We start from the raw sequence: 25,023 nt of genomic DNA on the forward strand, positions 1-25,023 counted from the left end.
AAGCAGTTACTTGGAGCCAGTTTGGGCACCTCAAACGCGGCATTGTATTTGACTGGCATACCTGGAAAGAGGTTTTCTGTGACAACAAAGCCGAGCTAATGGCTAGTTTGCATGTCTAAAGGAGTGGTCCCCTCAGAGAAAACAGAAGAATTGTCTCGTTTTTCTGAGAAACAACCTGGAGGAGATCAGCAGATTTCGGTCGTCAGCAGAGCCACTGTGGGATCAGACGAGCAGCAGAGCCGCGCAAGGGAAGCGATGGGAACATACAGGCGGGAAGAGGAGGAGGTAGGAGCGTTCTTCGTGGCGAAAGCCGCCTTTTGGATGAGATTAATTACAAAATGAACGATTTATTTCTCCCTGGCGGAGGCGCGCGCCGCCCGAGGGGAAACTCGCCTTCCCATGATGCAGCGGGGCGGAGCTAGCCCGGCCTCGCGCCCGGAGCGGGCGGCCAATGGGGAGGCTGCTGGCGGCGGTTGGAGTTTGAATTTTGAAGGGGCTGAGGCCGAGCTGCCGTTGGGCCGCGGGACCTCCGCGCTTGGTGTGGGGGGCTGTGGCGGGGGCTGCGGGAGGGCTCTGCCTCCCTCCCGGAGCTGCGGGAGAGCGTGGGGCTCCTTCTCCCGGCCCGAGGGAAGAGGGGTGGGGGGCGCGTCCCGGTGGCGAGCCGCCATTGTGGAGCTGCGGAGCAAACGGCTTCTGGCTGTGTGGTAGCGGGGACTCTGCTCCCTTCCGCGCGGTGAGGGACCGTCTCCGCCGCGCTCCTCGTCCTCGCCGGCCGTCGCCTCACCGACTCGCCTGTACTACCGGCCCGCTACAACTACTCGTAGGTGAAGAGAAGAGCCTGAGGAGCCTGACTCAGTTTACAGTGTGGCTGGAGGTTGCCGCTCGCCACGGTGTTAATCTTGGGGGAAGGAAGGGAGCACGCAGGTGGGGAGAGAAACAGCCTTTCCTGCTGGCCTCACCTGCCTGAGATTCTTCATTGTAAAGACGTGATTAGCTCTTGTTTAATCTGATTCCCATGGAGGGGAATTGAACGCCCAATTCCCTCTAAAAGTTGGGGACCGAAGTGGCTGCATAGAAAGTGTGTGGTGGATCAGGTAAAGAGAGCCAGGTCTGTCAGGTTTCGGGATAGTATCCTGCCTAATGAATCAATTCTTTGTTGCTTTTGTTGTTAACACAGAATTTAAAAGAGAGGCTGTCATGTCACAGGAGTGCAACGATGAGTGGGAGCTGAGCAAAGAGAATGTGCAGCCCCTCCGGCAGGGACGTGTCATGGCCACCTTGCAGGAAGCACTGGCTCAGAAGGAGACCTCCACCCACACTGCTGTTCAACTCAAAAAGCAGTGAGTGATGTTTTGACACCTTTCCCTTTTATCTTCCTCCCTCCTCATCATTGTTCTATGTCTTGTTTAAGTGTACTAATCTCATATACGTTGAAAAGGGCATAAAAGAACAGAAGTTTAGTAACTGGTATCTGCTACTATCACACACCAGATATTTAGGACTGCTTGCTGTGGGTGCTGTATAGTATAGATTACTATTTTTAGGTTTGTGATAGAGCATTTAAGCAGCAAACACCAGGGAGTTTTGGTTGTGCTTTTAAATGTGTTCATTAAGAAAAGTGTGTATTTTTTTAAAATACGTGGGAGTATTGGTGGATGGAGAACTGTTTTCCATTTAGCTCAAGCCTAAATATATTGAACCTAGCCTTTTTCTTTTACGCCTACAAAATGGTATGAGTGAGAGTGAAGGTCTTAGTTTACAGAGTAGAAAATGTCTTTACAGTTATACACATGTATTTATTGAATGGATAAATACTTTTTTTTTAGGGAGTTTGAATTGGAAATCCGATTTTACTCTGGAGATGATCCACTGGATGTTTGGGACCGGTAAGTTTTCTTTTTACCCAAGAAGAAAGAATAGAAAGGTCAGATACCCGTGTAAAAGCTTAGGAAAAAATATTGTAATTTAATAAGAAATTCCTTAGAATATAAATTCTGTAACAAGTTTTCTTAAATCATATGTTGTGTTTCAATATTCTGCCTATTTTTTTTTCTAATTCTCATTATGTTGTACAGAAACAGAAGCCTTTTTGTATTTTATTCAGAACTGACTTCCTATTCCATCTCTAGGTACATTAAGTGGACAGAGCAAACGTTCCCCCAGGGTGGAAAGGAGAGTAATCTCCCAGCAATATTGGAAAGGGCAGTGAAAGCACTAAATGAACAGCAGCGATACTACAAAGATCCCCGCTATCTTAATCTCTGGCTCAAGTTTGTGAGTATTTTGAGAATATGTTTTAGGTGTTTCTTTTTTTGGTACTTGGCATGTCATTTGCACATTCAAGCTGATTTTTGTAACGATGGAGTCAGAAGAACATGATGTACAACTAGTGCAGCATTAGAAGTATTTCTCTGCAAACGTATTTCCTATTCTTGAATTTCACGTCTCATTTTCAGTAGGATCTTCAGACCTTTTTTTTTAGGATCATTTAGTTTGGACAGCTACAGACTTAATAAATTTTGTTTTGGAAAAGCTAATTTGAATGAATAGAGCTTGATTATTTACTTAAGGAGAAAAGTAAGTGATTTAAAGATGCATTTTAGGTTTTTATCTGTCTTACCAGTTATTTTTACTTCTGTTTTGTATCCACATCCTGTGTTTAAGCAAAACCAAGCTGAGTGTTCTGGTCTTGCCCTCTCCATTGATACAGTTTTTGTTGTTCTCATTGCCTTAAAGCAGCTTTTCTCCAGGTTTAGCTTCCTGAGCTGATTTACCAGTTCTGAAACTGATAAGAAATATGTTGTACTTGATCTAAAGCTAAAATAACTATTCTGAGGAATACTAATATGACATAGTTGAATCACTGAATTAGATAAAAAAAGAAATTGAAGAAATTTTGAACATGTACGCTAGAATTAAGTGATTGGTAATAATAACAAATATATATGTGCAGTCAGAGGTTTTTCTTGTTATTCTTCTCCTTTGGAATTCCTTTCTTTTACCTTGTGTGCTGTGCTACAATACAATTGCATGTCCTGGCCTTACAGCTGCTCCTGGAAGACTGGTACTGAAATCAGTTGGGGTCTTGCAGGAGCATCAAAACTCAGATATCCTTTGTAGTTCAAAATGATTATTGAAATACTTTGGTTGTTTCAGGGAGATTGTTGTAACGAGCCCTTGGACCTGTACAGTTATCTACATAGCCAGGAAATTGGAACAACACTGGCACTACTCTACATCACTTGGGCAGAGGTGCTTGAGGCTAGAGGAAATTTTAAGAAAGCAGATCTGATATTCCAGGAGGGTCTTCAGCGTAAGGCTGAACCTTTGGACAAACTCCAGTCCTATCACAGGTAAGCTTCTGGCTAAAGGGAAGAACTTGGAGTAATCCTACATGCATCAGTGGGTACAGCAAAGTTTATGTTGACTTCTCCAACATCTTTCTCAGGCAGTTTCAGGCCCGTGTTTCTCGGCAGACGTTGCTGGGGCTTGAGGAAACTCCTGATGAAAATGATACTGGTCTTCTGGGAGCTGTGGAACCTCACAGAAGCTCATTGGCAGATCTAAAAGGCAGAGGGAAGAAAAAAGTGAGAGCCCCAATTAGTCGTGTAGGAGATGCACTTAAAGGTATGTTCAGTTGCTGAAACCACGTATTATTGGAATAATTACATCTTTTTGTTGTGGATTTTACACTTGAGTGTGATAGTTAAAGGTTAATTTGCATAAATCTTTTTGCTTATAGCCACTAACCAAAGCAGAAGCTTCCAGACTCTAACGTCTCACCAGTTTTCAAATAATCCGGGTTTTGCTGTGTTTGATGAAAATTCATCTTCTGGACCTGTGATTCCTGTACTTACACCACAGCCGTGGACAGCACCTCCAGCCTCAAGGGCCAAGGAGAATGAACTCAGCGCAGGACCTTGGAACTCTGGCAGGGTAAGGAGTCTCAAAATGGACTGGCAAAAAAGAGGAAAGTGTGTATAAGCTGTTGACTTCTTATCCCTGAGACAAAGGTCATATTCTTTCTTCCTTGCCTGGGGTATGTGTCTATTTGTAACTACAGATCTGCCTAGCTTCTTCCTAAAACGTTTCTGGCTATGTGTAACCTATTCAAGTTTAGCAAGGTGATCTTGCTAGAATAAGTTAAAAAAGCTCTCTAGAGTTCTTAAATCAAGAAGTTATGATTGTTGCTAACCAGAAAAATTGGTTGAGATGCCCTGCCAAACTGTTTGGAGGGCAGAAAAGGAATATAAGAGGGAAAACACTAGCCAAAGAAAGGGAGAGAAGCCAGGCATTAGTTAATTCTGTAAGAAAGAGGAGCAAGAGTTAAATTGATACCAACCATACAGTACAACCTGAAGTTCCCTATCTTATGGAAATGAGGCATGTACAGCATTCTGCAAGTCTGTTTTGAAGTGCTTGTGAGGAAAACTGAAGAGTGGAGATCAAAAGAATTTAAGAATTACTGTATCAATGGAATATTTATCTGGACAATAGAGGGAAGCTTGCCAGTAGATGAAAAAAAGGAAGACAGAAGGTAGGTTCTGATGGTTTAAACTAATGCTGGAGACATGAAAAGAAGCAGCTGTGCTACAGGTGTTTAAGCCGTTCTAGAGAAATTACTGAAGACATCTGAAGGAAATTAATCCTATTAAATCAAGTTTCATAGGTTCTTAGATAACTTCCAGTGTTCCCCTGTTCTTTGTAGATAAGAGGATGAATATAAAGTTAATCAAATGATAAAAATATTTTAGGCTTTTCAGTATAGAAGTCATTATAAATGAAGCTTAGAAACAAAAACTAGGATGAGGGGAGGGAATCAAATGAGCTGAAACTGATGGAAACTCCAGGAAGAATTACTGCCAGATACAAAGCAATTTGATTAAACCTGTGATTTACTGAACTTTTCCATTCACTTAATTTAGCTGAGGAGAAAGAATTATTAATGGAAAACTTTTATCAGTTGCCTTGCTTTGCACTGCCTAACACGTTCATTCTGGTCCCCAAATGTTTCTGTATTCTTTTAATGCTTGTCCTTAAGAGATATCTCTGTTCCCACCTTCATGAAATTTGTTAGATTTAAAAAAAAATAAAGCAGCTTCAACTAACAGAAGAGTTTGAGGATATTTATTTCCCCTTCACTGAGGTGTGGTGCTCATTCTGGCTTGTATTACACTGAAAAAGTAACCTTTTGTAAATGCTTTGCGATATTAAAAGCTGCACAGAGGAAAGAGGCTTCTCTTATTGCTGGTGTGAAGGTGGCTAAGTGTAAACAGTTTGAAATATGGTAGTGAAGAGACGGTAGGGAAATGTCCCCACCATGGAACTTTATCTGCCTAAATGTCAAAGGGAATATAGTAGGCAGATGAGTAGCATGTTGTCAGACTAAATTCCATCTGTCTTCTCTTAAATAATGAACCTCAGAAGCAGTTTAGTGATTTTTTTTTTTTTTTTTTTTTTTTTTTTTTTGTGGTGTTGGTTCCTCTGAGAGGGAAATTGAGAAGACTGGAGGTTCTTGGTGGACAGCAGAAGGAATACTATTAAAAACTGGGACAGTCTTGGCTGAAAAATGAGGACCATTGCATTTCTGGAAATCAAACAAGAGGAGCAATGGAATACCCAGCTTGACTGGCATTCCTTCAGAATAACAGAAGCTAGATATTGATGAGGACACACAGGAGGAGTGTGTCTTGGTCTGTAACTGTTTATGTATCAGAACAGAATTAATCTTGTAAATTAATCTTGGAAAAGTCTATCAGGTTTAATTTTTTTTAAATAACAAAAGCTACAAATGAGCCAAACACCAGAAAAAGAGAGATTCAGTGTGTAGAGGAATGTAGAGTCTAAAAATGAATCTTTAAGCTGTTAACATTGACTTTCCCTTCCTCAGCGCCCTCGCAGCAGTGTGAATTCTGGTATAGAAGTGCCCTGCCCACTGCCCAGTTTCACCCCGTATGTGGAAGAGTCAGCTCAGCAACAAGTCATGTGAGTCTTCAGTTTGAAATGGGGATTGCATTTGAAATTATCAAAGCTGCTTTGTAAAATTCTGACTTGTTTTGCCAAGTAGCCAGGCCCCTAGATCTACAAGAATCTAAAAATCTGGCTACCTGGAAGCTCTTAGTGCTTTGGTTTGATGGCGGAGGCTGCAGTGGAGGATATGTAAGGACATGGGAAGTATTTGAATGCTGCTGCTCATTATGTGGGAGCTTTTATCATATTTATATATGCTAATTAGTTTAATGTCTTAATTCAGTGTGTTTACACAAAACCAGAGTTACCTCTCTTAGGATGCTGTTTGCTATGAAAGCAGCCCCAGACTGAGATGGCTTATTGCTGTTTTCCAGTATTTTAGGAACTCTGTGCTCATTCCCTTTGGAGTTTTATTCTGAAACAAGCTATCAAAGTTTCCATGACAACAGTGTTGCTTAGGTTATGGAGGAGTAGTGCTGTTTTGCCTGAAATAACCTTCCTGCTTGTACAGTGCTCACTGAAATGCTGATAAATCCCAGGAGATGGGGTTGCTCTGTTTTGTTAGAGCAGAGTACAAAGGATTATTTTGCAAAGCTGCTGAACTTTCTTGTTCTGTGGCTAATGATGGCCGTGGAATATATAGGCTCTTCCTGAGAGAAGTGGAAAAGAATGTTTGATATTGCAGACAGCTTCCTTGGCTTTGGATCATGTATAATCAAAGCATGTTGAAAGGTGTCTACCAGTGGACTTCTCATGTGGCTTTTGTTGCATGTTGACTGCAGAGTAGCTCTGACCAAGGACATACAATTCAGTTTAAGAATATGTAAGAAAAATAGGTTTCTGTCGAAGCTATAAGACTATTTCTTGCTCCTGGCAGTCAGTGATGCCATGGAATTAGATCTCTTGACATGCTGGTCTCTCTTAGAGGAACACTTGTTTACAGAGGTAGCATCTTTTTCTGCCAGGGAAAAGGAAGGGGTGGGTGGGAACTGAACATCACATGAAATTAGCTGTAAGCAGCTTGAGCAGAGAGTTTGTATGCAGCTTTATGCTATGTAGTTGAAAGCGCTTTTTTTCTGCCTTTGAGTCCATTTCCTCGTGATGGCATGGCCGTGAACCAAATGAAGGCTGAAAGTGTCGTGTTGAAATTGTGTAAATGTGATGCAAATCATGCTATCAGTTGTTATCTGGAGATTTGAGTAGAAGGATCCTGTAGTGATACCGGTAATAAGCCTCCACCCCACAAATAAAAGCTTTAACCCCCCCAACACCACCATTAGGAGCACCTCTTTGCTGCTGCATCTCCAAGATGCTTTTAGGGTGGACTCCATTTTACATGCACAACAAAACAGATGTCTTGGACCTGTGCACTGTTTTCTTTTGATCTATTTACCCAGACCACAGTTAACCTATTTCTCAAGGTTCGTTGTTCAGAACATCTTTCATTGAGGTACAAATAATTGCTGAAGTCATCTGGATTACTGGTATCTGTAAAACTGTACAAATTCTGCTTCCTTTCTCCTGAAACTAGTGTGTAGCACTTCCAGAAAGCGCTTTCGAGCTAAGTTGACTTCTACTAACTCCTTTCACTGTACAGTGATGGGGTTTCTGTGTGGATTTTTGTTGGTTTTTTTATAATGGGGCACTTGTTTTGTGTACTTAGTAACAGAAATTATTTTCCTTGAGCAAATTCCCCTCTTATTGCATCTTGAATCTTATATTTTTTTCTTAACCTAAAATGCCAGGCTTAATCTAGTTCAAGATCTTTCATTTTTAAGTCGCACTGATTCTTTTTTTCCTCCCCCAGATAAACTATGTTTTGTAGGATAAGGGACTTGTCACCTGTGTGGTCACACAGATCAATGGAGCATAGATCCTGATCCAGAATGCACAGCAGCAGTTCCGAGTATCATAAGAATTGTATTTGCTCTTGACTGGGCCCTATTAACACTTTGTTTGGGATTTTTTTGTTTTGTTTTTTTTTTATCACACAATTCTGAGTCTGCTTGCCTTTTATGTGCTATCACTTCATTTTTCATGTTTGTTTTTTCTACCAACAGAAGAGACTGTCTTTACAGTGTTCGACAGCTAGATTCAGAAATTAGCTATTTTTTCTCCTGTGCTTGCTTTTCTGTGTTACAGTGAAGTACATATAATCAAAGTAATAACTGCATGGGTTTTTTTTTTTTCAGGACTCCCTGCAAAATTGAACCTAGTGTAAACTGTGTTTTAAGTGCTCGGAAACCTGAGAAAGAGGAGGACCCACTGCAACGAGTGCAAAATCATCAGCAGGATACTCAAGAAAAGAAAGAGGTGGTGATGTACTGTAAAGATAAAATTTATGCTGGAGTTGAAGAATTCTCTTTGGAAGAAATCCGGGCTGAAATCTACAGAAAGAAAGCAAAAAAGAAAGCAGAAGGTATGCGTCCATATGGGATGATGTGAGACTTTCTGAGATGGGATCATAAAATTATACTTAACTTTTTATCAGCGTACAGCTGTCTGTTATTGCCACTGCTTTTCTTATTCAACTGGAATAGCAATTTAACTGCTCTGAGGTATAGAGAAAGTAAAATGTCTGACAGCTTTGTGTGTAAGCTGTGAAATGGGGAAAGAAGACCAGAGGTTTTAGCCCCTTTAAAAATAATTTAGGCTTTAGCCACAGATTGCATGTGGAATATGCTTTGTGCCTTATAAGCTTTTCTTCTTTAGAGGAGATGCAGGCAATAGCACAGCAGAAGGAAGAAATACAAAAGAAAATTGAGGAGCTGGAGATGAAATTAAAGAAGAAAAAAGATGACAAGCAGCAACAACCATGTGAACAGGTGTTGTCCTCATTTAATTGTTCTTTTACAAATAGCTACTCTTTGAAGTAAAAGTACGAAAGGAGGAACAATATCTAGTATGCTTCTCTTTGACTAACACTTTTAAAACTTTTTTTGAAAGGATGCTTCAGACTATTGTATGCACACATTACCCAGTAAACGAATGCTTAGAGAAATACTTCTTTTATTCTTCCTGACTTGTTCTCAAGCCCTATCTTTTCACTATAGGAATGTAAATCAAGGACTTCAGATTTTGTAGTGTTACTTTTACAAGTATTGTTATTTAACAATTGGACAAGACATCTTATGCTAAGGTATAAACTTACAAATTTTTTAAAGTAAATATATGCCAAATGCTCAGGGACAAATTGCTCTTTCTTAGGCTCTATTTGTGTGCAGTTTCCTTTTATATAGAGAACTTGTAGAGCAAAAGAAGACAGGAGAAGCAGCTGGAACTAGTGAAAGAAGTGAAAGGTTGCAAAGTGGCGTGGGCTAACCCGGGTAGGCAAGTAAGCACCACACACCTGCTTGCTCACTCCCCCTCAGTGGCATGGGGGAGAGAATTGGAAGGGTAAAAGTGAGAGCTCCTGGCTGAGCTAAGGACAGTTCAGTAGGTAAACCAAAAGCTGTGCACACAAGCAGAGCAAAATAAGAAATTCATTTGCTGCTTCCCCTTGGCAGCTAGATGCTTAGCCATTTTCAGGAAAGCAGGCTTTCATCATGCATGATGGTTACTGGGAAGACAAATGCCGTAATTCTGAACGTTCGCCCTTCCTCCAGATTTTGCTGCTGAGCATGATGTAATGTGGTACAGAATATCCTTTTGGGTCAGCCGGCTGAGCGGTGTCCCCTCCCAGTGTTGTGAGCCCCCAGCCCGCTCGCTAGCCTGTCAGCATGAAGAACAGAAGACCTTGGTGCTGTGTAAGCACTTTCAGCAATAGGTCACCAGCATGTTACCAACATTGGTGCTGGTTTGGGTTTGTGACTAAAACATACCAGCTGCTATGAAGAAAATTAGCTCTATCCCAGCCAAGACAGTAAACAAAGCTGTATCTGATTTGTCCCCAAGTCTTATAGACAATAGTATGCTCTATTATGTATGAGATTTTTTTTTTTTAATGCAGACCAGTCATGAGCAGAGTATCTGTTAAACAAGTATACTTCAGTCTGTCATTGTTTGGTAGTGTTTAAACTGCAGTTTTCCTGCAAGTTGCATATAACAAGTAAAAGTTAATTATTTTAAAGTGTTTTCTTTTCCCAACTTTGTCAGCTGGGCTAATAAAGTGTGTTCTTGCTTTTGTGTTCTCTCTCAAAACACAGTAGTAAATATTTTAGATAATGAAATATGAAGTGTTGTGAATTTGTAAGCTATGTAACTGCTTACATGTGTCTTTAATAGCTGCAGTATAGCTAAAATCTATGAAACTTATATATTGTTGCAAAGAGTAAAATTGCACGTTTTAACTACACTAAGCAATAAGAATGTACTTTTTTTTGTACAAGTAAATTAGGTACAAATGGCTAAAGACAACTATTAATCTGTCAGGGTTTTAATGACCTATGCAGGATTGTCATAATGTTCTTGGAACCTTGTTGCATGGCTTGGTATTCTAACCAAAATACGCTTTTGTTTCTACAGCCAATAGAGATAACCAAAGCTTCACCATCTTTGGGACTGCAAGGATTTACTTTTTCTAGTGCAACAGAAGTTGGGGAGAAACCACTTCAGTTGCAAAGGTAGTACAAGACTTTCTGTGCCAGCAATGAGAAAATTTGTGGGAATAATTAAGTTAAGAGTAATATAGATCACTAACAGCCTGTTTCCACAGGCAGAATGGAATATAACCCTGGACATCAGCCTGTAACCAGGATCTGTAATGTGTCTTTATATACTGTTGATTAGTCTGAGGGATCTTAACTTCCTACAGGTAGCATATGTCAGCTTGGATTACCTTTTTTACAAAGTTTACTTGTATTTTACACACCTTCACAAAACATGAGACAAGGTTGTGTCTTCTTCACAGTGAATTCGAGGTCTCTGAAGATACTCGGCTACATAAATCATCTTGTTCTGAGGGTAAGTATTTAAATTTTTTTACCTTTGAGAAGGTTGGTTAAAGGGAAGTGTTCTTTTATATGAATAGCAGGACTGCAACAAACTAAAACCAAAAGTCTAGGTGGATTAGAAGAATGAAAATGAGAACATGTTAGTAGCTTTTTGATCATATTCAGCAGAAGACTGAGCATCTAAAGTCTGAGAACTGTCACTATTTGAATGAACTTTGAAACAGAAGAGCTTTTTTCTTTTAATAGCTGAAGAGCTTTCTTCTTCACACTTGCATATATGCAGTTTTACTAAAATCTAAGAGTTTAACATGAAGAATGATACTATCTTAAGTTCTTTTTTTTCTTCAGAGGATTTGGTAGAGGAATACAATCAAAAATTATTTTTGTTGTTGGGAAGGGTGCATGCCGAAGAAATTTACTTTTGACCTGAATTTACTGCTGTTATTGTTGACAGAGGTTATCCAGTCTCCTGATGTATGCCCAAATATGCAAAGGGGAAATGTGTTTTTAGACTCTGAGGAAGAGCAGAAGGAACAGAGAAATGAGGCCAGCCTTGGGAAAAAAGGTACAAATTCTGAAGCAAATTCTAAAAAGAGCAAGCTAGCTAACATAACATGGTGGCAAAAGTGTGGTTCATTAATGTGACAAAAGCAAGTCTTTTTTTTTTTTAATAGGTTTCTTTAAATGTCAGTTCTGTAACTCCCTATTAGGACTGGTATTTTTAAGACTGTGTGAAATGTTTTGAGTAGCACTGGATACGCTATTGTGGAAAAACTGTAATACAATAGAGCCTCTTGGCTTTTCTTTACCGATGTAGGTCTCCTTCCCCCACCGGATCCTGCTGTGCTTTTCTCCATATTTGATGAATCCTCTACTTTGAAAAATCAGAATACAAGGTAGAATTAATCAAGGCCTATATTTCAGAGGGAGGGAAAACTCCAGTATCGGCCCACTTTCAGTAGCAGCTAAAATACAGTACTGTTTCTTGTATGGATCTGGGGTGGGTTTTAATTTTGTTTGTATTTTTTGTTTTATTACTCTTATTTGGGAAGTCTGTGACAAGCAAATACTCTCCTGTTGTTCTTCCTCAGTCTAGAACTATTTAAGCTGCTATATAAACTTCATTCTGGAGAGCTATGTGTATTGCAATTTACTGGTAGTTCTGTAGTAGAAAGTGGTAGATTGAAATTGTCAGTAGACATAAATTCTTGAGAAGAATCTGTTGCAGATTGGAAGCTACTCTAATAAATATTTAATGGAGTGTAACTTTATCTTAGTTGTTCTACAGATCATACACAGAAAAGTTCTCGGCGCCCTCTTGCTGTTCGTAAACCTTCAGATTCTGTAACTGCAAAGGAAAACATGCTGCCAGAAGCCTGTGTAAGGACACAGTTTACCTCACAGCAGATTTCCTGTCCAGGAGAAACCACCATAAAATGTCCTACTGTTGAACTGAGTGAGACTGGCTGGACTGACACGCTGTGCGATAAGCAAGGATTCTAAACTTCTCTGTGTCTTGGCAGTAGTGAATTGGGTGATGTTAAGATTACACTGGATATTTCATGTTTCTATTAGGCTTTAAGGTGGCTAATGCAGAGATATGCAACTGATTAGTGGCCAGGATTACTCACACTGAAACTTTAAAATGTTTGTGTGATGAAGGGCTGCACCCTCAAACACTACCTCCTGTTCCATCCACTTTCTCGCCAGTGCTTCCAAACAAGCATCTCAGCTCCTGTGTTCCTCACCCAAAGTACCATACGCTTGACTCGCTTAGACCTTTGTATCTTGTTTCCTAAGCTATAATATGAAATATTTAGCAGACTTAAGCATGGTAGGCATCGTGCTGATTTGGGTTCTATCCAGTCAGTCTGGATAACTGTGTATTTCTGCTTTACAAGTTCTATGTGTCTTCAGTGCCCAAGATTTTAATAAATGCTTTAATAATGTGCTTATTTATAACTGTACTGAAATGCACTTTTAGGGTGGTAGATACTAAGTATCCTTTAACAGTTCATAGCAGCTCTGCAGTGAGTAACAAAGCTACCCTTTCTACTTGGAAAAAAAACATGCAACTATATTACAGTTAAGGTTCAGTTACTCAGATTGAACGAACAATCTAAGTAGAGTACACAAAGACTGAGGGTCAGATTCCTTTTGGAAGGTGGCAGCGTGGAAGAAAGGGGAGACAGAAATGTTCAGCTTTTCAATAAATGAAAATTTATCATAAAATCTACAGGCTTTTCACTGTCTCTTCCTACTTTTTTCAGGTTGAGCTGAATGGAATTGAGCCTTTGACTGAAGATGCAATTGTGACGGGCTCCTACAAGAACAAAACCCTTTGTGCCAACCCAGAAGACACATGCGACTTTGTCAGAGCTGCCCATCTGGCATCAACACCCTTTCATGGGGTGGTAGCTCAGAGAGTCCCAGCTCCTGCTCTTTCACAGTGTGACCTGAAGGAAGACTGCTCAGAACCTAAGAGTGCACCTCTGAATGAGGAAACACCCGTTTCTGAGGGAGCATACAGTGAAGCTCTTTGTGTAAACAAACTGAGGTAATTGGCAGCAAAGCATCTTAAGCCCCTTTTCCTGTGTGTCTTTCATTGGTTGTGGATTTACTATTCTGTTGCTGAAGAAATAATGTTCTGAAGAGATCAGAGTATCCTGAAGACAGCCATTTCTCTAGCTCAGGGTCTGTTTTGCCTTGAGCAGATTTAAGAGGTGATAGCAATACCCACTTGGCTTTTCAGCATTACTGTTGTGAGACTTAACTCCCTGCTTTTTCTACCAAATAACTTGTAAAGAAATTAATAAATGCATTCTGTCGTTGTAACCAGAGATTAAAAGTAGAATCATCAGTTCCTTTTATACTCATATGCTTCTGTAGTTATTTTAGTTTATAAAATGCATCTGGTGAATATGGCTTAGATTTCTTCTATAGAGGAGAAAAGCTGGAGAGAAGAAAAAAACTGACAAACCACCTCCTGTTTCTTACCATTGTGAAGAAAAAAGCATCTGTTGTATGGGCTTTTCCTAATTTAGAAATGTTTGATTTGCTAGCTGTTAGCATGTAAACATGTATACCGTGCTGAAGGTACTTGGCAAGTTCCCTGGGAAACCATGCTGATTATAATTGGAAAGGAAGAGCAAAAGTTATTTCCCACCCAGCCCTCCACTGCTTTAAAATCACTGTAGAACTGGATTTTGGTAGTGAAGGGAGCAATAAACATTCAGTAAGTCTTCTGTTGTAGTAGTCGTATTTAATGGAAGAGAAGATAAAATTCATCTGTAGACTAAAGATTCTGAGTATAACAATCATTGAAGCTAAAATGAACCTCTGACATGACTCTTGGTTTTCCACTAAGGATGGGAAATGACTTGAACATAAGGAAGGCTGGGAGTGCACAGAGTCCTTTCATAGTCACTAGGGTGGCATTATCTAGACGCTCTATCTTCTGAAAGTCTAAGTAGCTGATGACTTTATTTACAGCCCCATCATGGAAGCAAGCCTGGAAGATACTCGTTCGTCAGGTTCTTCTGTCTCAGGATCTTCTCTTTCCTCTGTTACACAAATATCTACTGTTAAATACCTGCATATCCCTGAGAAACTGGAACTTGCCCAGAGCTTGCCTGCTGAAATGGCTCCTGATTCTGGAGGTGTCAGTGAAAACATTACTGGTTAGTACTAAACTGAGTGTCACTCACCACAAATAACTTGCAGCTAAACTGTAGTGCTCTTTCTGTACTTTCTATATTCTACTCTGCTTTCTGTGTATTTTCTGTTACTTTAACTTGTCACTAAACTTGTGTTTCCTTTGTCAGAAGTAGCAGTGAGGTATGCAGTGTAGCATGCTTGTCAGCATCCAAAGATGTAAATATTAAGGTGACGGAGAAGTTATTTAAGGTATTAAAGCAGGGATTGTGTAGGAGTAATAAAGTCAAATTCTGAAATGAAAGATTTGGGCTGGATAGTAGTGAGAACTCTTAAGACTGCTTTGTTTTGTCTTGATTTTTTTCCCCGTCTGTAATCATACCATGTGTTCTTCTGATGTGCTGATAAGTGCCACATTGGAAAAGGTGAATGTGAATTTGAAATCTAGTGGAAGTTGCATAATTTTGGTTTTACATTTGCACTCAATTTTGCTGTAAACTACTGTGCTGCTTCTCAATATTTTTTTTCTCTATTGAATGAAAACCATACTGGTACTTAAATTGTTAATTTTTTTTCTTGAAGCCAAAGGCCTTTGTTTCTCTCTGTAATAAGTCTTTATTACAGTTAGAACAGGAATGGTCATAAAAAGCCTTCAAAATCTGGCCTGTTAAATTAGATTTGTGTTGAATGACAGTTTTCAAGGTGTCCAACCTGCTTTAGCTCCTTTGATTTCAGTTTATGATATTTTAACTAGAATTATGTATCTGAAAATTCTCAGTCTGCCTTACTCTAGAGAAGGATATGTTATTGTGTGTCTGCAGACTATTTTATGATGAAGCATGCTTGGGACCTGGAATGAAAGTACAATTAGGAGAAGAGTGTTGTCACAGAAATACCTGAAATGTTTTGGATAGATCTGATCTTACACTCTTTTTTTTTTTTTTTTTTCATATGCACTAACTTGTTCAGAGGCTTTAACGGTCCTTTCTTAAACTTTTGATGGTTCCTGTTACTTTTTCCTTGCTTTGCACATCTCCCTTGAACTGCCGCTCTCAACCTGGGTGTAGTAATTATTCTGAGGACTCCTTAATGCTGCATAGAGCAGAAAAGTTACTTCAGATGTCTGTCAGTTTATTCCTGTAAAATATGCCAGCAAATTTCATAGGTCTGTGATGATTAAATAGTAAAACACCTATTTAGCCTTCTTCCTACCATGTTTCCTGGATTTACTTTCCAGGAATTATTTCCTGAGCATTGTCTTACTGCAATGCTTTTCAAATAAATATAACAGTAGGTAATGATACTCTGATTCTTACCTTTGTACTGTGAAAGCTTGAAATGTTATCACCTGTGACTAGTCATAGTCTTTGGGAGAGGAAGTTGGTAGAAGCTGTCTAGTTTCTGCTGTTTGCCTGATCATTTGAGTGCAACGTTTCTCAGGCTACCTTGGTTTTCTACAGATGAACTCACCTGTTGAATGATTTTTCTCTCTGTCCTATGATGAAGGAAAATAAACCCAGACCTACGCGTAATTATTTTATGTCTTCCAGGAGGTGAAAGCTATTAAATTGTTAATGTTGCAGTGAGCAGCAGAGTTGGAGTCCAACTTTGTTTTCCCTTTCTTATATAAAACCCCTGCTATATTCAAAGAAGTAAATTTGAATAAACCCCTTCATTTAATAATCACAAACTGATCGCTCACTCTGGACATAAATTTAAAAAAGGACTGTTAATTTACAAAATGAGTGTCAATTCTTCTGTGGCTGAGCAGGCGTACCTAATCTAATTTAGAGCTTTGTGTCTCGTGAAAGATACATTTTATGTGATGCTACAGTAGAATCATTAAGACCTCAGGATGTCAGTTAAGGTAGCTTCAAAGGTGAGTGTTATGTTCACTTCACAGAATAAGAAACTGTTGGAAAGAGATTAACTGACTTGCTGAGAGGTGATGCTGTAAATCAGTATGGAGATAGCGAGCTTCCAATATCCAGGTTACTTTTTCTTGACAGATACAGTCAAGTCACAGAGATTCAACACCTAGTTTCAGCTCATCTGTTTCTATTACTTCTCTTCCTAGGTGATGATGTAACTCAGTTCTTGTGGAGTGCTGAACAGCGTAAAAAGCTTTTAGATCCTATGCCAGAATCGTTGACTGCTGCTCCAGACTTTCATTTGGAGACTGGCGCTCTGCCTGTCATGGAGCTTGAGAAAGACGTTGAGCTAGGTAGGTTATGCCAGACACTACAGTGCAAGGGATCTATTTATGTTCTAATTGGTTTGAAATATACTTTATATTCACCCTCACTAGTTTTATGTGGTGTAGATGGGGAATAACTTGAACAGCCTGGGTACATATATGTACTGTGACAGCTCATAAATGTAAACTTTCATAACAGGAAATGAGACTTACTGTATCAAATGGGAATATTGGGCCAATGAAGAATACCAGATGTGTTTTGCCATTCCAGCCCACTTCCCCCAGTTGGATGCAAAGGGATTTGCAATAAAGGTAACACATATGATGATTATTATACAAGAAGTGGGTAATATTAAAATCTCCTCAGCTAGTATAAATTGAAATGTAAGTTTGGTCTTAATTTCTGAACTCTGTGCATGAAGCTTGCTACTTCAAGTTCTCTTTCTAATTATTGATATAGGTTAAAAGTTTCTTGACTGTGGAAAATGTCTTCCTTGGTAAAGCGGGGAGGAAAAAAAAAGTATGAGAAGAATAAGATCTCAGCAATTTTTGCTATGTTCCAAAAATAAATGTTCTTATGTACCTTCTTGTAGGTGTATTCTCAGCCTGTGCCTTGGGATTTTTATATCACACTTCAGTTACAGGAGCGTCTGAATACTGATTTTGACCAAAGCTTCAGTGAGAATTGCAGCTGTTACTTGTACCAAGATGGCTGTGCTATTTTGCACAGGGATATAAATCGCTTCACACTTGGGGTCAGTACAGACAAAGTACAATTGTAGAAGACATGAATTCTTGCGTAGTGTGCTGTTAGTGAGTTTTGTTTGTCATTATGCTCGTTGCTGAACATGGCTTCGTGTGTTTAATCCTGCAATGTAGATCCTCTGATTTTTGTTTTATCTATGCACAAATTGGGGCTGTCTATTCTAGCCTTAGAGCTGGTTTCTCATCTGGAGATAATTTGCTTCTCAGAGACAAACCTGAACCGATTTTTCACTTTTTCTTTATTCATGAGTGATAAACAACCTGAGCCAAGAACCACATGTTATTCCACAATGAGGTTTGCATCTAAAACTCTTGTTTAACTTGGCATCTTTCAATGAGTTCTAGTCTTCCAGTCTGCTATAGCAAAGTCATAGCATTTAGTGTCTTGCTGAAGGATTTACATTTTAAATTCTTGTAAGTGAATTTTGAATTGTTGCATATAAATAGGATACAAATTAAATAGTGATTTTGGTCTTCAGTTCAATTTCCTCCTCCTGATCTTTTGTCCACTTCTAAATAATAGTGTCTCCCAAGAGCTTATGAATTTAATTCTGACTGGGCTGATAATGGGCAAAATCTTATTATACTGAATTTGGGGTAGGACTGTTATCTCTGTACAGATGAGTAGGGAAAACAAGGTGAGCTATAAATATTAATCTAATGTAGAATGGCATGTAGATACACATTTATTCCCCATTTTCAGGATGTTATTCGTGGCTGTAAATCTATCACAGAGGAGGTTATCCTACTGGTTGTTTATAATCTTCTGGGTGTGGTTGAGAAGCTGCACAAAGCAGAGATTGTCCATGGAGATCTGAGTCCAGAGGTGTTCTTTCTGGGAAACAGGTTGGTCTCTTTATATGAATACGGGAGGATCTATAATGCTCAGTTTCAGCTGCAGCTCTTGTACTTTTGTAATTTCTTCTCTTTAGTTGGGGTACTGATTCTGCAGTCCTGTTTGTGTATGCTACAGTGTATTCTGGAAATAGGGAAAACACTTTGTTTAGGAATAAACCTATCTATTTCTATTGAATAATTTAGACAATTATGTAAAACTTCACAAAAACATTTTGTTTAGTGTATTACCTGTGTTCTCAAGTTTCTACTTTACTGGTGTACTAGACAGCTAACTGGATATTGGTAAATAACTTGCCTTCTGGTTTTACTTATCTGAAAAACAGGAAATTAGAAGACAAAGGGCAGGTGGGACTGGAATATCCAGACAGTCTTAAACAGATTACTTACCCTCCACTACAGTCCAGCTTGTAACCTGATGTGCAGATTTAGTTTTCTTTAAGCTCTTTCCCATATTATGTTAACAAAGTCACATATTCCTTGGAATGTGATCTGTGAACTAAGTGTGGGAAGATGGTAACTTTGGCATGTCTGATGATTCAGATATAATTCCTTTAGAAGAAATTCACCGAGGCTGTTCTTAGTCTTCACTGATACGTTAAAAATAGCTATTAACTTTACATTAATTTTAAACTTAGTTGTCTAACATGCACACCCCCAATATATTTTAATTTCTTTAACTTATTCATATTATTTATTTATTTATAAAGCTGCATCCCTGTACTACTGAAGTTCTAATGTTTTTTCACAATGGATTGTCTTGCACATCTCAAGGTGCAGGCATCCGATTTTGAAAGCCACTGATCTAACTAGTGGCTTGCTGGACTTGGGTATCTCCTGCTGGATTTCTCCGCAGCAAATACAAACCAAGCTAAACTGCCAAAAAGTTTAGGGTAATGGTTTCTTGGATAACAAAACTATACTAGGACAAGTGCATAGTATAAATGACAAAATAAGCTCACAACATACAAGTGTGTAAGAAGAAGAGTAGTGAGAAGTGCGATCTGTTTATGCTCTTGGCTTGGCAAGTACACTGTCATCTGTGCAGGTACTTCTCATTGCACTTTGTTTGTCCTCCCTGGTGTGTAGACTAGGAAAGGTTTATTAAAGTATTATGAAGCTTAATTCTTTTTGTATAAAGCACCCTTTAAGGAGAGGGAGGAGTGCTAAACATTACGCTGTTCTCCCCTTCCACCCACTATGTTTCAGATAACTGTGACAAATATTAAAACAGCCTCATCGTTAACCCTGTAGTGTCTCCTGTTTCTTACTCTGGGGATAACCAGTATCACCTCTAAGCTTCAGGCCACCAGCTGGTTCTCCATCCAGGGACAGTCCTTTCAGTAGTAGTTCTTAGGCTGACCATCAGAGGGGAGCATTGACATAGCTAAGACTCACATTCATTGTGCTGTTAAATTTCATTTAAAAAAAAAAAAAGTTTGCTGGATTGTCTTAGGCTTCATTTGCTTTCTCTGCTCAGGATCTGTGATCCATTTGCTAATGATGAGATGACAAGAGCTCTGAAGATAGTGGATTTCTCTCACAGTCTAGACTTGAGATTGCAGTCTCGTGTAAGCTTGCCCAACAGCTTTCCCATATCTCAGACCCCTCATGGACAACAGCTTCTGACAAAAAGTTCTCTTCCTTATCAGGTGAGTCTATTTAGGAGGATATTTTAGTTTCTATGTCTTTACAAAATTTTTTTTTCTTAAACTATATTTTGCAAATTCTCTGTGAAGCTCTGGATCAATAAATACTGAATAAAGAGAATTTTTCATCTGATTAAATCTTTGGCAATAAAAGCGGAGGGACTAGCAGCACTGTTGAGTGCCTGGGACCGCTGTATTTATTTAGGAATCTACAATAAGACCAGAATTTTGCTTTTTGAAGTTTTTTTGCTTAGCAGGTATCTGGAAGAGTCTGATGGAACAGCCAGTTTAAACTTAAATGTGTAAAAGTGCCAACAGCAGAAATGTGTAGTGGATTGCAGAAACTGATGGAACTTGAATTTTCCAATGTTCGTTGTGATTGCAGGTAGACTTGGTTGGCATTGCAGATATAGTCCACTTGATGCTCTTTGGAGAACATGTCCAGGTCCATCGAGAGAATTCCGTCTGGAAAATCAGCCAAAATGTATCAAAGTAAGTCCTTTTGCAGACGAAGCTGCTGGGAAAGATCAGACTTCTAACGAACTTCCTTTGCTTTCTTTACAGTGATACCATCTTCAAAGGTTAGAGCACAGAACTTAGTGCTGTTATTGCCAAAAGCATTAGTTCTGTGGGGACTTGAAATTTTGAAGCTACTAGAGTTGTTCACTATATAGTAGCCTTGGTGCTGTGTAGGAGACAATTTTAAGCTGAATATGAGGCTAACAGCCCAGTTGAGATGATTGTGCTTTTTCTATCCTTTCAGACCAGACTCTTTAGTCTCTCTTTTCATTTGATAGACCAAGCTTGGAGAAGTTTATAAGTGGTGAGGGGAAAAAAGTTACACAAGCATGTTGCTTTAGAAATGGAGATTTTGGTTTTCTGCTTTTTTCCTTCTAGACTATATTGAAGGGCTACTAAGACACTGATGCCAGGGTTCTGTCTGTTGTAACAGTTGCAGAAACAGTATACGTTTACAAGAAGGAAAATAATTTAAAATTAAAATTTAAGATGCATGTGCAAGCAGCTTCTTTTTGGAAGCTGCTGTTTGTCCTCAGGTGTTAATTTCTACTGCTCTTTTAGTCACATGTTTGTAAGACTACTCTGCCTTCATCTACCCTTTGTTTGTTCTTAGACTAAACACTTGTTCACTTTGTTATTCACATTCTGCAGAATTTTCTGCCTTGGCTTTTCATAAGGCTTTTCCAGAACTCTCTGCTCATGACAGAAATTACTTGACAGATAGCTGCATGCAGGATCATGGTATATTAGCTACACCCATGGTGTGGATATAGTTCTATAACCACTGCTTTAAGAAAACGTGCTACCAGTCTGGGAGTTGGCCAGTTCCCTAGCAACCTGTATTACTTTGAAAAAATCTCATCTTAAGCTGTGTACAGGGAAAAAATGCTTTTTTTTTCTTTACTGGGCACATATCTGGTTTTCTACTACTGATAGCAGTATGTACAAGGCTACAGCCTGCATCTGCTGAGTGCTGGCTATGTGTGCCACACCGTACCCTGTAGTGTTTGTTTTTTTCTGCAGAGGATCAATGTGCAGGACTAGGCTGTGAAGAACAAAATCACCAAGGGTGATTGTTCTTTGAACAGGTGAATATCAGTGATGCATATGTTGGCAGTACATACCTTATACTGCCTTTGTTTCAGAAATACTAAGAGGAAAAAAAAGGCAACTCAGTCATTGTTGGAGATTTGTATTTGCTCTCTACTGACAGATATTCTCACATAACCTGTCTTTGAGCTATGTAAATCTGACGTGGTCTGAAAAATAGGACTCTGATTTTTCTCCTGTTTTTCCTATCTGAAAAATAGGACTCCTTAATTTCTATCAGAACTTGATCTGTTTTTAACAATATCCTGTTGGGATAGAGGGACAGATTTCTGATAAGTATTTCTTTTTTTAATTTAAATTTTATTTAGTTTTTTAATTCTACAAAAGATTACATTGGGCTACTGCAGATGAAGCCACACAAGGCCTGAGTTGGGAAGGTAGGAACAGTGTGTTGGAGACCCAATCTGGATGTGGGTATGGGAAAAATGGCAATAAGTCTAGATAATGAGCAGGAGCGCTGAGCAGCAGGTATAGTAAGTCTTGAGTTTGGAAGGATAGCACTGGCTGCTGTGGGGAGTTTGGAGAGGAGAGGTTGGTTGGAAAGGAATTTCAGTCAAAGTTCTCGTCACTGGATTGAAAGAAATAGGATTCTGGGTAAAAGAACTTGAAAGAAGGTAGAGTCTGGGATGAGTTCTGTGTAGCTGGAACCAGGCTGTGATGGCTCATCACTCGCTGGGTGCATCAGTTTATAACCCTGCTTTGGAGCTGAGAACACAAATGAGGAATTTCCATTTTCTTCTACTTGCTTCTGAAAGGGTGACAGACTATTCATCTTCCATACTTAGCTTTCAATATCAAGAATTCCAATAAATGTTTGTACAGGTGCTTTAGTTACATGTTATACTTAAGTCGTATATCAACAGTGTAAACGAGGCCTTTCATTATGTGGGAATAAGGAATCTGCACTGAATCTTTTTTTCCATTCACACATAGATCTTTTAGGCTCTTATTAATTGACAATCTCCAGTCAATTTGAAGCTTTCAATAAATTCTCAAGTAAACTCTGACAAGCGAGTTTACTGCTGCAGGGCATCTTCATCCACCAGAAGAGGCTGTACAATTAAGCACTTCCCTGAGAGAAGAGTTGGCTGATGGGTATTAATTAATCTTGTGCTTTACCCTTTGTATACAGCCACCTGTGAGGACACAGGACTCTTCTTCCTGTTGCTTTCAGTAATTCTACTTTTCTAAGGATGATGTTACTTCTGTTCTTTCTGTTGAAAGTTCTATAAGTGACTTGGAAAGTGGTTTTTTTGTTTCTCTGGGGTTTGGTTTGGGTTTGTTGGGGTTTTTCTGACAAGATAACTTTCCTCTAAGAATGTTCTGAGAATTTAGGCAGTGGCAAATAGAAAGAAGGCTTCTTACTAGCAGGCTGACTGATGTTAAATGCAACCATGACCTCCTTATCATAGGAAGGCTTTTAAAAAAAGGACAATTATTTTTAAGTATTAAACAAAAGATAGTAGAATGACTGGTGAAGCCATTCATTTTCCTACCAGTTCAACAAAATGCCAAAGCATTAGCGAATTGCAAGGCAAAGCACAAAATTGTTCTTCTGAGGCCAGTGGCACTCACTAAAGCAGAACCCTCTTAAAAGATGACAGTATGAGTGCAAAACACTTAAATGTTGTAGGAAGAACTTCTGGAAGGGTAGAATGTGAACTCTGATTAAGTTTCTTTTTTTGTCTTTGAGCACTACTGTAAGGTTGAAAACTTGTTTTTCAGGGGAGGGGTTTTTAGCATGTTACCATTACTAAAGACTGAATTTGGAGATTTTTCAGTTCCAGGAGTGGTTTTAGTTTTTCTATTTTCATTGTACTATTTTAGGAAACTTCATCTGCAGGCTTATGTGAGGCAGTATATAGAAGCTGTGTTTGAATTTTTAGGACTATTTTTGTCACTCATAACTCCTTAGACATCCTTACCAACCTCCTCTGCTCTGCCTCTTACTTGTCGAAGTCCATGAAGAAAATGGCCTCAAGTCTTACATATTTTTTTTTCTTGGTTATGTTCTGTATGACTTAATTATTTCAGAAAATGTAAGAGTTACTAGTGTAATAGCACAGACCAGATTCCTTCTGAGACTATGGCTGCTGCTGTTGTGTGAGTCACTTACATAAAGCAGAGGCAGATAATTTGTTCAAAGCCAATGTAACTCCTGGCTGGAGGGAGAAAAGTGCTTCAGTAGTCAGAAGCAGTGCGGTCTGTGGACTTCAGTGTGAGACTGAAGAACAAAGGGTTAGCTCTGATAGCAGTTTTCTGAGATTTTAATGAGTCACTTAACCTTTTTATTCATGTTGTGTGGGTATATCTGGGAGAGAGGGATTTATTACTACTAATTGTCTTTGAAATGTTACCTATATGAGAACTCTGGCAGATAGAAGGCAGGGGAAAAAAGTAAAACTGGCTGTAAACCACTCTTTTTTTCCTTGATTCTTTAAAAAAAATTCTTTATTTCTCTGGCAGCTTTCCTTTAATATTGACCTATGAGGGATAAGATTTACCTCTACCCCTTATTCATGAAAGGAGTCTGCCAACTTTGTTGGTTCAAATAATGCTTTCGATAACTCCTTTAATTTAGAAGTGCCATGGCTCAATGTGAATGGTGATAGTGGTCAAGTACCCTGGAAGAGGTAACTGTAAAAATAGTGGTTTTGATAGGCCTGTGAAACGGCCTGTCTGGTTACTATCCAGAAGCCTACTGGAGAAAGGGGCCCATGTGTATGAACTCAACAATACATTCCTAGATTTCCTTTGTGTTTACTCATGTGACTGAAATTATTATTTCTGACTTGGTTTTCTCAGGACATTTAGTGCTGAATATAAGTGGAATTTGTCATGTATGCCTGCTGTTTCACTGAAACTGCTCTATTTCTTTTAGGATCGTTGACAGTGATTTCTGGGGTAAACTTTTTGGGAGAATTCTGAATGCAGATGGTAAGTCCACAGTGCCTCTGCTGAGGGAGTTAAGAGAGGAAATAAGTGACATGTTTGACAGCCGTTTCCAAGAACGTCTTTGTGAATCCTTAGCTGCACTGGGAGAATCTTTCCTCTTGGAGAACTTCCTGTGATTTCATAGAGGACAAATGTATTTTGTATTATAGAGTGGAATTTGTTGTTAACTTTTTATTTATTTTTTTTAAATGTAAGCATGAACAGTGATTGTAGCCATTTCTGCAATACTTCACATGGGATTCACTAAAGAATGTTGATATGGCATCAGTACATAGATAACCTCCTAAACCTGCTAGATGAACCAGTCTGAGCAGTTTGCCAGAGAAAATTGGTTGTCATAACTGCCCCCTCCCCTTGTGTAGCTCCTTAAAAATGTGTTTAATACCCAGTTCACACTGCAGTTTCTGAAATGTCTTTGTCCTATGTTTAGTTGGTCTTTTAATTGGTGTTTCATCAA

At 39.1% G+C, this 25,023-nt stretch overlaps 1 protein-coding gene across 1 annotated transcript; it reads left to right on the forward strand.

The window, feature by feature from the left end:
* Positions 1-714: 714 nt before the first annotated feature.
* Positions 715-25,023, forward strand: BUB1B (BUB1 mitotic checkpoint serine/threonine kinase B). The gene is made up of 24 exons (XM_074918136.1): positions 715-820; positions 1,178-1,340; positions 1,827-1,886; positions 2,130-2,274; positions 3,157-3,353; positions 3,449-3,627; positions 3,743-3,936; positions 5,891-5,985; positions 8,163-8,389; positions 8,683-8,795; positions 10,435-10,532; positions 10,820-10,872; positions 11,317-11,427; positions 11,680-11,758; positions 12,140-12,242; positions 13,133-13,419; positions 14,355-14,542; positions 16,594-16,740; positions 16,913-17,025; positions 17,307-17,468; positions 18,182-18,324; positions 19,814-19,985; positions 20,368-20,474; positions 24,493-25,023. Exons 2-24 carry the CDS (start codon positions 1,198-1,200, stop codon positions 24,680-24,682), a joined length of 3,306 nt encoding a protein of 1,101 aa, XP_074774237.1. The 5' UTR covers positions 715-820; positions 1,178-1,197; the 3' UTR covers positions 24,683-25,023.

Source organism: Athene noctua, chromosome 14 (genome assembly GCF_965140245.1).
Source record: "Athene noctua chromosome 14, bAthNoc1.hap1.1, whole genome shotgun sequence".
In the NCBI taxonomy this organism is placed as follows: Eukaryota; Metazoa; Chordata; class Aves; order Strigiformes; family Strigidae; genus Athene; species Athene noctua.

Excerpts from the sequence above, each read along its gene's own strand:
- BUB1B (XM_074918136.1), top strand. The coding sequence starts at position 1,198 with ATGTCACAGGAGTGCAACGATGAGTGGGAGCTGAGCAAAGAGAATGTG. Across the intron at positions 8,390-8,682 it reads AGCAAAAAAGAAAGCAGAAG|AGGAGATGCAGGCAATAGCA; the intron begins GTATGCGTCCAT and ends TTTCTTCTTTAG. Across the intron at positions 11,428-11,679 it reads GGCCAGCCTTGGGAAAAAAG|GTCTCCTTCCCCCACCGGAT; the intron begins GTACAAATTCTG and ends TTACCGATGTAG.